We start from the raw sequence: 17763 nt of genomic DNA, 5'->3' as shown, positions 1-17763 counted from the left end.
GGATTCCTGTTCAGAGCAGGATCGCACGGTGTCATTGGTTGCTATGACGCCCTGCGCTTCCTGCTGCCGCCGCAGTACTGTAATACACTGGTGTGATCTATACCAGTGTATTACTGTATTGCGGCGGCACCAGGAAGCGCACGGTGTCATAGCAACCAATGACGCCGTGCGCTCCTGCTCTCAGCAGGAATCCAGCCCGTGTTACCACGGACCGCTCACGGCCGCGGAACACGGCAGTGTGCATTAGGCCTAAAGGGGTTGTGCAGTCAGTACATATTGATGACCTGTCCTTAGGATAGGTCATCAATATCTGATCGACTTCTGAGACTAAAGCCACTTTCACACTTGCGGCAGAGTGATCAGTCAGAAAAATGCATTGCAATAACGGATCCGTCTTTCCGGTGTCATGCGGAAAAACGGATCCGGCATTTATTTTTTCACCTTTCTTTTTTCAGTCTGCGCATGCGCAGTCTGGAAGGACGGATCCGGCATTTTGAATGCCGGATCCAGCACTAATACATTCCTATGGAAAAAAATGCTGGCATTCAGGCAAGTGTTCAGTTTTTTGGGCCGGAGATAAAACCGTAGCATGCTGCGGTATTATCTCTGTCCTGATCAGTCAAAAAGACTGAACTGAAGACATCCTGAACAGATTGCTCTCCAATTCAGAATGCATGGGGATAAAACTGATCAGTTATTTTCCGGTATAGAGCCTCTAGGATGGAACTCAATGCCAGAAAAGAAAAAAAAGAAAAAAGCTAGTGTGAAAGTACCCTAAGCACAGTGTAATCTTGAAGAGGAAGTAATACCCCCACCAATCAGATATTGATGACATATCCTGAGGATAGTTCATCAGTATTTACTGGCTGCACAACCCTTTAATGATTCCTTGCTGCTCAGTCCCGGACCTTTCGCGGTCCCTCATCAGTATCTACTGCCTAGTCCCTCTTTCCCTCTTGACAAGAAGGACATGACCACTCAGTGGTTGAGACAAGTCACTGCTGAGGCCAGTGACTAAGTGGTCAGGTTACCATCATGTATAGGAAAGGAGCCCCACCCCTTGTTAAGCATGTCAGAAAAAAGTACAGAAATACAAGATGTGCCAAATTGTGCCACTTTTTAGGTAAAGTTTTGGAGCAAACACATTAGTAATTTTGGGCCTCTACCATGGCAGCAAGTGAAAATATTGGGTGAACATTGAATTCACTCATTTACTTTAAAAGGGAACCTGTCACATTAACATGTTGTTTGACCTGCAGGCAGCATTTTATAGAGCAGGAGGAGCTGAGCTGATTGATAAATAGTTTTATGGAAAAAGACTGAAAAACCCTGTAATTTATTCATTTAAATCCCTGCTCATTCTGGGCTTTGATTGACAGCCATCTCTGTATACACAGTTATAGAGGGAAGGCTGTCAATCACAGATAGGAAAGCCCAGAATGAGCAGAGATATAAATGTATACATTACAAGCTTTACTGCTCTACAACATCCTACCTGTAGCTTACATTGTACTTTCACGGTGACAGGTTCCCTTTTAGGCTGGGTTTTCACAAGGCAGACGAGAAGCAGCTCAAGCTCCAACCAACCATGGTGAATTTTAAGGTAATACCTCTGTTAACTTTCAAAATCATGCAGCCATGCATGCAGGGGATTAAGGTTTTTGACTGGACACAGCAGTCACATCATGCCAGTCTTGTGGAAACCCAGGTTTAAAGGGATTGTCCCATCTCACCTTTTCCATGTTGAGCTGGAACTAAGATCCGCCCCCAGGAGGCTGGGCTTATGGAAACAGCTAGGCTACACAAACAGTATAGCAGAACAAGCTACGCTGCTTGCGCAACTTCAAGTTACCAGGTTATCATGGAACAGTGTGCGGCGTAGTAGAGATTTATTATGCTGCAGGGGCAAAACAACCTCAAGCTCTACAGGAAATAGTTTAAAAAAATGTTTAAAAGAAAAATACTACAAAAGCCTTGTAAATCTGTTGCACCAACTGCGACTCTGAAGCTGCCCACTATTCCTATTACAAATGCACTAGCTTAAAGGGGTTGTCCCACGAAAAATATTCTACAGTTTTCAAATCAGCATGTGTAACAGAATTTTTTGGGATTTGCATGTAATAAAAAATGTTAGTATCGCCAATGAGTTATTCAATAAAATGGATCTGTATAGCGCCACCTGTTTGTGTTATTTCTTTGACCTGCTTACTGAGATGGCCGCACATGCTCAGTTTCATCCTTCAACTGCCTCCTGAGTTGTGATAGGGAGAGCACGGACACGCCCCCTGAGCTGCAGATCTCTGGATCCATGTGAGGTACAGGGCTGGTTCTAGGTTTGTTACAAAGTGACTCATGTACTATATTAAGTCATTTTTATGGATACTTTTGTGTTTTATTTCCTTGCCATTTTCAAGAGCTCGCTGGTTTCAGAACCACTGCAGTCTATAAGGCTATTCACATGGCTGTTTTTTTTAACGGCCAGTGAATAGAGGCCTTCAAAAAAAAATAGGACATAGCCAGACGGACCCTACTTAAATCAACCATTTTTAACGACTGCATAGACAGGAGTGCACCCGTCTAACGACTGTTAAAAATGGGTACACTAGTGAAATATGGCCTTTCAGGGGTTAAAAAACAAAAGAAAAAAAACACTCACCTCATCCACTTGCATGTGCAGAGGCAGTCGCCCCTCTCTTGATTGCGAAGGACCCGTTGAAGGACCTGAGCTCAGCATGATGATGTCACTATGTGATCATGCTGGGAGTGTGCGGCGATGTCATCACACTTAGTGCAGGTTCTTCACAATCAAGAGAGAAGCCTCTGCGCTTGCAAGTGGATGAGGTGAGAGATCCTTTTTTCCACAAAAAAAAAAAAACATTACAGCCGAGGACCACTATAGGGGACATTATATATACACCGAGGACACGGTAGAGGTTGGGATTTTATTTTAAAAAAAGCTATGACATTCATCAGTTTTTCATGGCCATTAAAGATGGATGCAAAACAGCCATTAAAAACAGACAGAGAAAATGGATGCACAGTGTGTCCGTGTTTTTTTTCACTGCCATGTGCATGTCGCCTTAGTCAACATCCTCAACCTTATCCTGTTCACACAGCTGATTGTGTTGTTAGGGTACATTCACACACTGTAGTAGCACTGCAGAATTCCTGTCGCAGACGTGCGTGTAGGAAGTCCACAGTGTACTGCAGTACCAGTAAACTAAATGGGGTTCAATTATTTCCCATGTTTGGCTGGGTTCACATATTGCAACAGAAATGTAATTCCTATATTTTTCAGATTTTAAGGCGCACTTTTTAGCAAGAAAGAAATCTTGCTAAACAGTGCCAGACTTCATTACGGCTTTCTTAAATTATGCAGCAGCGCACTCATACAACTCCCTGCTGGATCAATGAGAGCTGCGCCTCTGCACACTTCTCTCTCTCCCTGCCTGACACCGATCTGTGTGACCAGTGCAGGCAGCAGAGGAATGGGAGAGAAAAAAAAAAACTAAGATGAAGTTACGGAGAAGAAAGTGCCTAACTGCAGCTTTGAATAGGTCAATGGTGGGCGAGGCTAGACCAGGAAGTGCAGAAAAATGTATTTTTGCTTAAGAGTATGTGTATGTAGCAGAGTTGTGTGTGCATGTGGCAGGAATGTGTATGTGTTGTATGTCATATAAAGTATAAAAACAAAAAATAACTAAACAAAGTATTTAGCAGAGCAAGCATGGTCAGACACTGCAAGGCAATGACAGGAGACACAGTTAGGCCTCATGCACATGACTGGTCCAAAAACCATGGCTCTGCAGAATATGGATACTTTTCTGTGTGCAATCCACATTTGTCTCAATCCCATCAGTAGAGACTACTCTCCTCCACAATATCTATAATCTGTAGAGTGGACAAAGAGATGCAGCACATAGATGACATCCTTGTGCTGTTTTTTCTGACTGGACATGGATGACAAATACGGTCATGTGCATGAGGCCTTTATTTGAATACATTTCATGAGGTGACCACATGGGCCATTGCTCTGAGTTTCAATGGTCAGCAGATGACACCATAAGGTTAACAGAAGCTGACCGACACTAATAAACCCCTCTTTGCTAGACCCCAAAGATAATGACCTTGCCCCCTCTACTTCATTAAACCGCCAGAGAATACTTAATTAGTAGAATTTTTTTTTTTTACAGTTTTCTGTTGTCTAAGGCTACATACACACAGCAGTGAAAAAACAAAAAAACAAACAAACATCTGTTAAACAGACACGCTGTCATTTTTCAACCATTTGTACATCCATTTTCTGTCCGTCTGTGTTTTTAATGGCCGTTAAAAATGGCTATGAAAAACACATACATTTCATTGGCTTTTCTTTAAAATAAAGATCCCAACCCCTGCAGTGCCCTCAGTATACATAATGTACCCCATCAGTAATAAGGTCCCGCAAAGTGGCCACCATTTGTAATAATGTCTCTAATAGTGGCCTCAGCTGTAATAATGTCTCCCATAGTGGCCCCCAGAAGTAATAACGTCTCCCATAGTGGCCTCCCGCAGTAATAATGTCTCCCATGGTGGCCCCAAGAATAAGTAATATCCCCCATAGTGGTCCTCAGCTGTAAGGTTTTGCTTTAGAATCAAATAAAACACTCACCTCATCCACCAGCATGCACAGAAGCAGTCGCTCCTCTCTTGATTGAAAAGAACCTACCAAAAGGACCTGCGCTCAGCGAGCTGACTTCACCAAAACACTCCCAGCATGAGTGCATGGTGATGTCATCACGCTGTGCACAGGTTCTTCAGAGGAATGACTGCCGCTGTACATGCAAGTGGATGAGTTGTTTTTTTTGTTAACCCCAAAAAGGCCATATTGTTCTAGTGTAATTTTTTTAGCAGCCGTTAGAGGGGTGCAGTCCTGTCTAAGCAGCCATTAAAAATAGTCCCATTGATTTCACGTGTGAATAACGTGCGAATATAATTTTTTGAATGACCGATTTTGATCTGTTTTGAGCAGAATCCCCTAACCAACTGCAGAATCTATTCCATATTTTTAAGTATATGGCCGAGGTGACTATTTCTATTGGCTTTTAGACTACAGATCACTTTGTCCGAGAGTCCCTGTAGTCTGAGATATCGACCTCAGGATCCAAGCTGCTAGTGTAAAGGCCTCTTTCACACAAACGTGTGCACTCCATGGCCGTACTGCGGACGGCATTTGCGGATCCGCAATACACGGCCGCCGTTCAGGGGGCATTCTGCATCACGGAATGGAAACGGAAGCACGGAATGGAACCCTACCAAGTGCTTCCGTGGGGTTTCGTCCCGTACTTCCGTTCCACAAAAAGATAGGACATGTCCTATCTTTTTGCGGAACGGTCGAATCGCGGATCCGTTAATGTGAATGGGTCCGCGATCCGCTGCCCCACGGTCAGTGTTCATGCATTGCGGCCCACAGCACGGCTACGGGGGTGCACACGCTCGTGTGCAAGAGGCCTAAAGGTTTTGGGATTTGGATGACAAACTGGTCCCTGTATGAGAATGTCCTCCTGATGGGGTAATATCCAGGGCTCTTATCAAAATCCGTTTCAGAACTGGGAACCAACACAGTGTTATTAAGATCATTGTCACCAGATCTTAGAGTATCTTTTGAACTGTCCGGGGTATTAAGAGGAAATGGGGGAACGGCATATGCCAGATCCCAATTCCATACCAGGGAGAAAGCGGGGTTTAGAGAACAGAACTTTTGCATTTGTTCTTGAGGCAAGTAGATTGATTTCTGGAGTGCCCCATCTGGCTTTTTTTTTTTTTTTTAATTGATGGGTTTAAGGACCACTCCCCTGGATCCAGGATCTTTCTGCTTAAAAAATATGCCTCTTGGTTCAAAGACCCCCTGAGGTGTACCGCTGTTAAAGAGAACATTTTTTTTCTGCCCAATAGAATATTTTTGCTGCCAAGTGTTCTAATGTCGGAGATCTTGTCCCCCTTGATGTTTTAGATAAGCAACCGTCCTAGTTTTGTCTGACAATATTTTTACATGAAAGTTTTTTACTAGATGTTGTGCCTCCTTTAGCGTCTGCCAGACTGCTCTTAATTCTCTGTAATTTGAGGAGAAGTGAGTCATATCCTTGGGCCATAGACCTTGAAAAAAAGTGATTTCCCACTTGCTTGCGTTGGTCTGGATGAAAATTTGTGCCACGGAATTCCTTGTTGAAGGTTTTTTTCCCCTTCTCCACCAGTTCTCTAATTTGACTGATCTGGGAATGAGGATCTTCCTGTCCATGGAGGACTTTTTTCTGTCCCAATTTTTTTAAATCCAGGATTGAATAACTCTGGTGTGCGCCTGGCTCCATGCCACCGAGGTTATACAGGACGTCAGGAGACCCAGAATGCTCATTGCTTCCCTTACGGAACAGAAATGACGAGACTGGAATCTTATTATTTTCCTCTTCAGGTCAGTGCCAACTTAGCCTCCTCAAGGATAGTTTTCGATTCAGACCTGAAATCATTAGTAGGAACCCGAGGTGGGGGGGGGGGGGGGAATTGGGACCGGGCGATTCTGCAGCGCGAAACCCGCTGGATCTACAATCTAAAAACAATGGCTCCATTGGGCCTCAACGAGCAGCTTAATTTTAGCTGTTTTCTGTGATCCCTACTGGTCATAGCTTTATTCATTTGTACCAACTTCTTAATCCAGCTTTATCATCAGTCTAACTGTTTGTATTTGAGGCTTGATGCCCCTTAGCCTGCACATATGTAGCTCTGCTTTACAAGCAATTCATTGCTATGTTGAAACATGAGATTTGATTGTTGGTCTCCTTTGCAATCTCTGACGGCTCCGTGGTAAACTTCCCGGCGTCTCGATTGCTTGGCAACCAGCCTGCCTCCAGTGTGTAAGTATCCTGGCCTGCGTGCCCTGTGGTGCGGCGGTTCCGTGCGCTGCGTTCCACGTCTCCCCCCCCCATCACGTGCCTCGTCATGTTGAGTGCGCCTCCATCTCTGTCGCTTCTAGGGCGAGACGAGCAACGAGGCGCTGCCGTGCGCCGCGTTCCAGGGCACACAGGTTTGGGTCACATGATTGGGTGTACCCGGCCTCATGTGACCTCGGAGGGCGGTCCTGGATAACCAGCGCCCTGTGCTGTGCCTTTTAAAAGCGACATCACTAAGGTATCTACTTGCTGACAGCCCTGCATTACGTACCCAACGTTTTGGGCCCCACAGGAACCTTGTTAAAGGGATTCTGTCACCAGTTTTTGACCCCCACATTCAAAAATATGGTTCCCTTGTGATTCCTAATGTGATCTTTTAAGCTAAATCTGTAGGCTCATTTAGTGTAAAAAACGTTTTATCTAACCTGTCATTCATCAGATTAAGGTGCCCAGGAGGATGCTCATGTCTCCTAGATGCCGCCCGCCGCCGCTCGTGCCCAGCTCCTCCTTTGCTGTCATCAGCGATGTGCCCAGCTCCTCCTTTGCTGTCATCAGCGATGTGCCCAGCTCCTCCTTTGCCGTCATCAGCGCCGCCTTAGAATCCTTTTCAACGCCGCCGGCTCTCGCTCACTCCCCCCTCCTTCTTCTCTAACATCCCGCGCGTGCGGACAGGCCTGTGCCTGATGCGCCCGTGCGGACTTCTCCGTTCAGCTTCATTGAGAGAAGTGCGCATGCGCCGGCACTTCGCTCAACCTCCCGATGAAGAAGGAGGGGGGAGTGAGGGAGAGCCGGAGGCGTTGAAAAGGATTCTAAGGCGGCGCTGATGACAGCAAAGGAGGAGCTGGGCACATCGCTGATGACAGCAAAGGAGGAGCTGGGCACATCGCTGATGACAGCAAAGGAGGAGCTGGGCACGAACGGCGGTGGTGGGCGGGATCTTGTAGACATGAGCATCCTCCTGGGCACCTTAATCTGATGAATGACAGGTTAGATAAAACGTTTTTTTTACACTAAATGAGCCTACAGATTTAGCTTATAAGACCACATTAGGAATCACAAGGGCTCCATGCACATAACCATATTTTTGAATGTGGGGGTCAAAAACTGGTGACAGAATCCCTTTAAAAGGGACACTGACAGGGCCAATAAGCATATTGAGGTATATATATGGCAGTACAGGTCTTATAATGGGTATTACAATCATATAAGTATCCCCCCCTGTCCACATTATACATACAGTAAACAGGGTTTTATAACCTGCTCCAACGGTCTTCAATCTGCCCAAGGGGCGGCGTTTCACCTCTCTTGTGCCCAGCCAGCCTCCCCCAACTGCCGCTTTGAAGCGCCGCCCAGCTCATGAATATTCAGTTTGCTGGGCGGCTTCTGCGGTCCCCGCTCTGAAGCGATGAGCTTAACAGTGCCCGGCGCATGCGCCGGATCTTGTGAAGTCCGGTACAGTAAGCGCCGCCCAGCTCATCAATATTCACTTCGCTGGGCAGCGCTTACTGTCCCCGACTTCACAAGATCCGGCGCAGAAGCCGCCCAGCAAACTGAATATTCATGAGCTGGGCGGCGCTTCAAAGCGGCAGTTGGGGGAGGCTGGCTGGGCGCAAGAGAGGTGAAACGCCGCCCCTTGGGCAGATTGAAGACCGTTGGAGCAGGTTATAAAACTTAAGTTTACTGTATGTATAATGTGGACAGGGGGGGATACTTATATGACTGTAATACCTGTACTGCCATATATATACCTCAATATGCTTATTGGCCCCGTCAGTGTCCCTTTAAGCTATATGCTTTATAACACTATGCTGACATAGCCCACTGGTATGCTGGCACTCTAGATCCATCTGTGTATACAATTTTGTTGTCTGTTCCTACTGGTCCAGTCACTGCTTTTTGAGCCTGTTTGGTCCCACTGGCCCATCCCAGCGCTTTTTCTGAGCCATACTGGCCTTATTGGCCTAGCCCAATGTCTTTAGCCTTACGGCTTTAATTGTTGCCATCTTTGTTATTTTCCCTTTAATTACAGGCTTGGTTTGCCTGCTACCCTTAAATGGATACTTCCCCTGATGATTTTTTTGTAATGAAACGTGACACGTCGGGAATCTTTTAGGGTACACTAGGGATACCGGCCTTCACTAGGGACAGGTATCCGGACGGGGTCGCTCCTTGCGGGGCAAGTATTCCGTATAGGTAGGCAGATTATTAACAGCCCCTTCCCTGCACTAGGGTCTTACTAGGGAAATCATTCCCGACCCCTGCCTACTTTTGCAGCATTTTTTTTTTTTTTTTGCATCATCTTTGCATGGTTTCCAGTAACCGTAACCACAAAGAATTTGAAGACGCACTCCACGGGATCCTGACATGGCACCCTCCTGATGAGTCCTATCCACCTTGTCCGTCACGGGTGAGAGCATTCCTTTTTATTTATACTGGTACCATCTTGTAATTGTCTAGGCCCACATGGGCTTGTCTTATATGTTATTTTGTATAGTTCCTTTGTGCGCCATTTTTTCTAACCAGAACCTATTAAATGCTAAGTTTTATTCCCTCTGTCCCCTCCTTAGGGGATTAGTTCCTTGCTTTTGACTCCTGGGAGTATTTTGGACAAGCCTTTATTGAGCTTGACCACTCTGTACTTTGTTCTTCCAATAACCAGAAAGTCATCTAGATAAGGAATAACTGACTTCTTAATACTTTTTGTGTATTGGAAGGTGGTAATAGGAGTCTTTCAAATCTTGAAGGAGCCTTCTTGTATTAGTGGGACAGTGGAAGCCAACAATTCCATTTTGAACCTTTTGTATAAAATATTTTTGTTTAACTTTTAAGTTTATTATCGTCCGAAAGGAACCATCTGGCTTTTTTTTTTTACAAGAAAGAGTCTTGAGTAGAATCTCTTCCATTTTTCACGTTGTTGAACTGGTATTATGACGCCAGCTTCTAAAAAGTTCTGTTTACCCAGCCAGATTTTTGTTAGAACACCTGAGGAGTGACAGGTGATCTGTATTTTGTGTGGAGGGGTTAAAGAAAATTCTATTTTGTAACCCCGTTCTAGCATATTTAAGGCCCAAGGGTTTAACATTATCTTATTCCACTCAGGTAGAAAGAACTTCAACCTTCCTCCAACTCTGGAGTCACTGCTTGTCCTGAGGTCTGTTTTAAGGGTTGATAAGAAATACCCTACCTCTTCCCCCTTTGGGGGTAGCTCCAACGTCCCGATTTACCCTTACCCCTATAAGGTCTATACTGGGGATTATATTGCCGAAGGGGGTGCTTCCTGGTCTCTTTTTTCCTCTGGGAACCCTTTCTTTTTATCTGCCGCTTTTTCTAGAATTTTATCCAGGACTGGGCCGAACACGTATTCCTCCAAAAACGCTATGGAGCATAACTTGGATTTTGATGTCTTATCTCCTGACCAGGATTTCATCCACAGGGCACGTCTAGCAGAATCAGATAAAGCTCAGTCTCTTGCGGCAAATCTCAGACTCCGCAGAGGCTTCTGCCAAAAAAGCCGTAGCTGATTTGAGAAGGGGAATGAAATGGATTATCTCTTCCCTTGGCATTTTATTTTTTAAATGTTCCTCTAATTAATTTAGCCGTAAATACACGGACCTAGCAACTGATGTGGCTGCAATGTCATTATTAGGTGGCCATAGCAATCATTGGCAGCCCGTGATCGCATCACGGGGAGCTGATGGAGTGATAGATGGAACCCTCTCTCAAACGCCACTAGATGCCGCAGTTGCTACTGAACGCAGCATCTAAGGGGTTAAATGTACAGGATCTGGGGTTGCACTGATCCTGGCTATTGTGGTGGGGCCCTGGCTGTGTATTACAGCCAGCTCCAGCTGGTGAGGATACAGCTCCTGCGCCATCTCCCTGACATACTATTACTGTGGTTCTCATTAATGGGCCGCTTACCATCATGTAATAGCACATCATGGGGCCAGAGGCGGTAAATATCTTCACTGAGAATTATGGAATAGAGAATGTAAGGGGCTGTTCACATCTCGTTTTTGCTGTACGTCAGATACGTTTGCAAACAGAAAAACGTATAGGAATGTATGGCTCGACAGCCCCATAGACTATAAGTGGGCAAACACAGCATACTACACTTATCTGTCCTGAAAAAAAGTAAAGTACAGAAAAATACTGTTTTTTTTCACATTTCAGTGAATGGGAGACAGATGGAAATGTAAGACTATACGTTTCCATCAGTTAAACGTATCTGCTTTTATCTGAATACTTCCTACTTCCTGCGATACACTTCAATTTTATTTATTTTTTTAAACGAGAGGTTTCACAAAAACATATAGCCGTAGTATATAGGGGTAGTCCAGCTACTGTGCAGCAGTGACCAGTGTCAAAAGGGACAGGGACGTAAAGACTGACAGGGGACCCAGGAAGCATTGGAATGGGAGTTGCAAGGGGATCAGTGAGGTTGGTGTGACTTACCACTCAGAATGGCTTATTACCGCCCATTACGGATGGGTAATATCACCTCAAATTAAACTTTAGTTACTCACCTGAACTTTAACCAATGTTTTTATTTCTTCCTGAAGAACTCTCAGGTCATCATCATCTTCAATAATCTGATCAAACACCACTGCAGCTGCTTCTAGAGGTGTGAGCTTCTCATCTGTTTCATACTGTACATCTAGAAAGGATAATAATATGCATGCTTGTTTATTACATCACTCCAAAGGTACTAAGAACATAGACTAATAGCATATCAATCAGTTACCAAGATGTCTTCCTTCTGCAACACGGGTGAGAAACTGTGAGATTAAGACAGCCTTTGACGTCTCTGAATCCAGTGTAGGTATACCCTCCAGAATCACTGCAGAAGAAAGTGGATATGTTACCATACTTTTATACAGTGGCATGTAAAACTTTGGGCACCACTGGTCAAAATGACTGTTAATGTGAACAGTTAAGCAGGTTGAAGATAAAATGATCTCCAAAAGGCACAGAGTTAAAGGGGTATTCCCATCGCAATGATCACTGTTAAATCTGTTAATGATTCGACAGTGATCATTTTTGTAAATACATTTTATTACCCAATTCCCACCCTTTTTTAGAAAATAAGTCCCCTCTTACCTGATTGTTGTCTTTCGTCTCCCCTGGTTACGGCCACCTCTCGCCTGTCGAATTCTGTGGCCGCGCTTGCGCAGAAGACTGAAGATCTTCTCCGGGCAATGTCCTGAACGCGCACACCGCCGCGCATGCGCCATGATGACTTCTTCCTGGCCAGTATAGTACAGTAGAGAGATATATGTGTATAGTATAATATACGGGTTATCTGCAACCGCTCAATTGATATTAAATCAAGGTGGTATAGAAAGGTTTTGCTACAATAATAGTGGTATAATAATAAAAATTAAAATATAAGTTAAGTCAAGGGACTTACTTCACCAGGGAGGGGGATGGACAGGATAAACTCAAGACACCTGTCCTCCTTACCTCCCTCGCCGAGGTCGCCTGTAAGATGGATATACACCCCATCCTCGTGATGGAAGAAAATTCGAGGGCTTCAACCAAGGATGCTTGTTTTATTTCAAGAAAGCTCGACGCGTTTCGGGGATTACAACCAAGTCCCCTTTATCAAGAGCACAAATAAATAAAAGCATAACATAACACTGAAAAGACTCACAGTTAAATAGGGAGGATGCATATCATTTGTTTGGTTGGTTCCATGTGGTGTCTCATTGTGGGCAGTAACTTCCTGGTCACATGACCTCCAGGGCCGGAACAGGAAGTGAATTGGTGGGGCAATCTAACTAGAATGTATTGTATTGCAGGAATTTAGTAGCTATGTTTTTAATATTTAATAGAGGCATAACATTTTGCCATAGAAAACTGTATTACAGCCAGAGGTCTGCACCCTATGATTGCATTGCTCTAGCCCCAGTATCGCTGTGCGTTCCACTGTGGAACGCAACAACAGCTTGCCTGCTGGGGGCGTCCCCCAGCGAGTCCTTTTCCTTCCGGCTGCCACCTGATGCGCTCCAAGCTGGAACGCACCGCTCAGGCTCACTGTCTTCCCTCCGGCTGCCACCTGATGCGCTCCAAGCTGGAACGCACCGCTCAGGCTCACTGTCGGGGGGAGTGGCCACGATCCTACGAACGTTCCAGCCTGGAGCGCACAACATCGGCCTCCAGCAAAGGGGAGTGGTTATATTTTAATTTACTGATGCGCTCCAAGCGCATCACTTAGATCTTACACCTGAATCTTGCATATTGAGACCTAAAGGGGCAGGTTGATTGAAATTGTACAAGATGGATTTTTTTATCAGTCAAGAAAGTTTGAATGATATGCCTGGTCCCATAACAGTCACAACAAAAGATGTATATACTATCAGTTGATAAGTTGCCTTGAGGCATATTTGAATAGCATACCCCAAGCTTATAGAAAATAGAATACAATAAAATGCTAATAAATATAATAATAAATATAAATATTAATAAGAAAATATTAATATAAATATTAATAGAAAAAAATATGAATATAGATATTAATAGAAAAAAATTTAGTAGAAAAAAAAAAAAAAATTGAGTTTATCTTGTCCATCCCCCTCCCTGGTGAAGTAAGTCCCTTGACTTAACTTATATTTTAATTTTTATTATTATACCACCATTATTGTAGCAAAACCTTTCTATACCACCTTGATTTAATATCAATTGAGCGGTTGCAGATAACCCGTATATTATACTATACACATATATCTCTCTACTGCCATTCTTGTAATATCTGTCACATGTAACTGGCGCCCCACTATACTGTTATATGTTCTTCTGCATACGGTACACTATCAGTGTTCCTGTGCTGTGTTTCTTTTTAAGTGGGCAGCTGCCTCATACTGTGGCCAATCTATTACAAGTTGATAATCTGACACCAATTCCGAGTTCTCCTCTGGCGCTTTATCCCTCCTATTTTCCTTTCCCTGTCCCATTTCCCTCTTCCATACATCCACTCCAAAAATTTTCTCTTTTATCTTCTACAGTATAGTACAGAGTAGGCCTGCACAATATATCGCCAAAGCAATCGCAATTAATCGCCATATCGCAATCGCCAATTGGCCGACCCAAAAATGCTGCAATTATATTACCATATTTTTCGCTTTATAAGACAAACTTTTTCCCCCACAAAGTGGGGAGAAAATGGCAGTGCGCCTTATAAAGCGATGGTTGACTTTTTACGTGGTTGACACGGATGTATCGCCGGCCACTATGCTGCACAGCGCGGCCGGCGATACATCAGTTACAGTGCGGGGAGGGAGGAGGGGCTATTTTAATGAACAAATGTTCTTGTATTTATTCTATTTTATTTATCTGTTCTGTGCAGCGCTATTAAGAAAATGGCAAGTTTTGTATTTTGTACTTTTGCAGTAATGCAAATATGTTATTTAATTTAGTAAAAGAGGTTTTATTTTGAAAAACACTGTGCATTTCAGTTCTTGAGTATAACTACATTTCTGCATTATCAGTAATTTGTGTGTGCTTTTGCCTTGAAAATCCGAGCAAATAGACCTCTAGCACAATTTCCTTAAAATATTGCATCGCATACCGTTATCGCAATTTTTAGGGCCCTAATCGCAATCGCACAAAATTCCCATATCGTGCAGCCCTAGTACAGAGCCGAGAATGCGCACACCGGCTCTGTACTATACAGGCCAGGTATAAGTCACCATGGCGCATGCGCGTCGGCGTGCGCGTTGAAGACGTCAATTAAGCTGACTGAGCCCGCCCAGCCAAATCCAGGAAGTGAACGTCGCGCTCGCCGCAGGCAAGTATGAAAACTGTTGATGGGAATACCCCTTTAAAGATGAAACACACTTTTCAACATTTTAAAGGGGTTATCCGAGACTAAAAAATGCTCCCCAATATGCCGGGCCCCTCAAACAGATTCTACTTACCTGGCTCCCCGCGTGCCGATGAAAACATTGGGTGTCGGGGAGGGGGAAAGCAGCCAATGGGAGGCAGTGACGGGGACGAGCCTCCCTAGCATCACGGGCGACGCTAGGGAGGCTCGTCCCTGTCGGCCCTTTGCCCTATAAGAAAATAGCAAAGCGTTTTCAGGTTGTCCTTTCCCCAGTCCGAAATGTAATTAAGAAATGGAAGTTAACAGGAACAGTGAAGTTCAAGAGAATATCTGGGAGCCCACAAAAAAATTCTGAGACAGCTGCTTGTAGGATTGCTAGAAAGGCAAGATCAGAACCCTTGCTTGACTGCAAAAGACCTTCAGAAAGAAATGGAAACAGAAATCTGAGGATATACCTCAAAAGAGCAGTGCATTCTAGACGTTCCAGGAATCTCACAAAACTGGAAGACTTTTGTAAGGATAAATGGAATAAAAATCCCTCAAACAAGAATTGAAAGACTCTTGGCTTGTTTCATTTTTCCATCACATTATACACTGCTTGCATCCATGGTTACGACCACCCTGTAATCCTGCAGCAGTGGTCGCACTTGCACACTACAGAAAAAAAGCGAGCAGTGTATAATGTGATAGAAAAATAAATCAAGCCAGGAAAGGAGGCAATATGGACAATCACAGTACATAAGTAAGTGTATTCCAATGATCAGCAAGGATAACAGGTGTCGGATGATCTATCCTAAGGACAGGCCATCAATTTCAAAATCTTGCAAACCCCTTTAGAAAAAGCTTTACCGCAGGTCAATTTACACTGCAGATTTTTTTGTTTTCTGCAGCATATATATATGAGACTTCATACAATTTCATCAGCTCTGCTGGTACTGTACAATGCTCTGGACTTCTAGCGTATCGTTCACGTGTGGACACAACCCTATTCCTACAGTGAACACGTATGTCATTATAAGTGGAGATGAGCGAAATATTAAACAATTCGATTCGGCTACAAAAAATAAAGCTTTACGACTAATTACTTTGTTACAAGGCGCATTTCTTTGTAAGTAGCGGGCGCAATGACAGGGAGCGGCGATTACGCTGCTCTTCGTCAATGTACACCTCAGATGCCGCATTCACAGCTGATCGAGGCATCTGACATAATAATACAGTGTAAAATATAGAAAAAAGTGATAGCCAGTGATAATGTCATCACATTGGCCAGCGTGGTGACGTCATACGTCACCGCGCACAGGATTTCGTGTGAGACCTTCAATCGAGATGGCAGTGTGTGGCCCGTGGCGCAAATGGATGGGGTAAGTTTGATATATTTTTTTTTAACCGCCATTCAGGGGAAATCGATTCGTCAGGAGATTCGGCTTTGTGATTAATCAAATTTTCCCTAAAATTCGGATCGAAATTTGGTCAACACTAATTATAAGCTTGACTTGCCATAACTGGTGAGTGCAGAGTCTGACTACTATTTATTCACCAATTATGGCAGGCTTATACAACATGCAAATAAGCCCCAATATCTCATACTGCATGATCATTTCTCAACCCTCTGCTCCACATGGCACTATTTTCACGAGACGCCGCTACTAGACCGGACTTCACATCCATTCCTAATCCAGGGCAGACAGGCTGTAACACTGCACTACCAGGCGGATGCACACCTGTAACAAGATTCGCTGGTGATGACAGGCGCACTGATTCACCAACGTCACTAATCATGAGCATACATACCGAGTGCGGAAATAGTTCCGTCCCCCCTCATCATTCAACCCTCCTTCCCTACCTTCCATGGCTCTGCACGTCCGCTGAAAATCCTCCGCCCGGTCATCGTCACAGAAGTAATGACACAAAGTGGCAAACATGTAATCAAAAACCCAGGAAGTGGCAACTTTTTCCGCCTGGTCGAAAGAAACTGTCGCTTTCAACGTGTCCTCGTCCATGGCCGCCACCCCCCCAAATATTGAAAATACCGCGCTGTTGCTCTCAAGATAGAGTGCGCATGCGTAGAGCTCTCAGACTCCCGCCACTCTGATTCAAATAGCGGTGGTGGAGAGGAGCGGGAGTCGTGCAGTCACGTGCTCGGTGCTGAGGAGAACGAACTGCCTTCATGTACAGGGGCAGTGCTGCTGCTCGGCTCTGTTCTGCCAATGGACGTATTTTTTTAATTTATTTTTTGCATTGCTTCATTATGTCATAATGTTTTTTTCAGGTGACAGACTGAGGAGTTTGTTTTTTTAGTTACTTGTTTTGTGGGATGAGCAGTCAGTTTTATTGGTACTATTGTCAGGTAGGTATAACATTTGATGGCTCTAAGGCCCCCTTTCACACGGGTGAGTATTCTGCGCGGGTGCGATGCGTGAGTTGAACGCATTGCACCCGCACTGAATCCTGACCCATTCATTTCTATGGGGCTGTTCACATGAGCAGTGATTTTCACGCATCACTTATGCGTTGCGTGAAAATCGCAGCATGTTCTATATTCTGCGTTTTTCACATAACGCAGGCCCCATAGAAATTAATGTGGTTGCGTGAAAATCGCAAGCAAGTGCGGATGCGGTGCGATTTTCACGCATGGGTTCTAGGTGACAGTCTATTACCTGTATTATTTTCCCTGATAACATGGTTATCAGGGAAAATAATAGCATTCTGAATACAGAATGCATAGTAAAATAGGGCTGGAGGGGTTAAAAAAATAAAAAAGTTAACTCACCTTCTCCTCTTGATCGCGTAGTTCCCTGTCTCTTTACTTCTTTAATGATGAGCTGTGGGCTAAAGGACCTGTGGTGACGTCAGATCACATGCTCCATGACCACGGTGATGGATCATGTGATTGGAGCATGTGATCTGACGTCACCACAGGTCCTTTAGCCCACAGCTCATCATTAAAGAAGTAAAGAGACCGGGAACTACGCGATCAAGAGGAGAAGGTGAGTTAAATTTTTTATTTTTTTTAATCCC

General features: G+C 44.4%; 1 protein-coding gene across 2 annotated transcripts in view; it reads right to left on the bottom strand.

The window, feature by feature from the left end:
- TERF1 (telomeric repeat binding factor 1) overlaps nucleotides 1–16770 on the bottom strand; it is a 48267-nt gene extending 31497 nt beyond the window's left edge. For both annotated transcript variants that reach the window (XM_044294373.1, XM_044294375.1), the window contains exons 1-3: nucleotides 16589–16770; nucleotides 11668–11763; nucleotides 11450–11580 (exon numbers count right to left, since the gene is read on the bottom strand). In XM_044294373.1, the coding sequence (XP_044150308.1) occupies nucleotides 11450–11580; nucleotides 11668–11763; nucleotides 16589–16745 (384 nt within the window). In that variant the 5' untranslated portion in view covers nucleotides 16746–16770. The remainder of the gene's footprint in view (nucleotides 1–11449; nucleotides 11581–11667; nucleotides 11764–16588) is intronic.
- Between the last annotated feature and the right edge of the window lie 993 nt (nucleotides 16771–17763).

This window comes from Bufo gargarizans, chromosome 5, assembly GCF_014858855.1.
Source record: "Bufo gargarizans isolate SCDJY-AF-19 chromosome 5, ASM1485885v1, whole genome shotgun sequence".
In the NCBI taxonomy this organism is placed as follows: Eukaryota; Metazoa; Chordata; class Amphibia; order Anura; family Bufonidae; genus Bufo; species Bufo gargarizans.
Note: the sequence above shows the minus strand (reverse complement) of the source record. Positions and strands in the feature narration are given on the sequence as shown.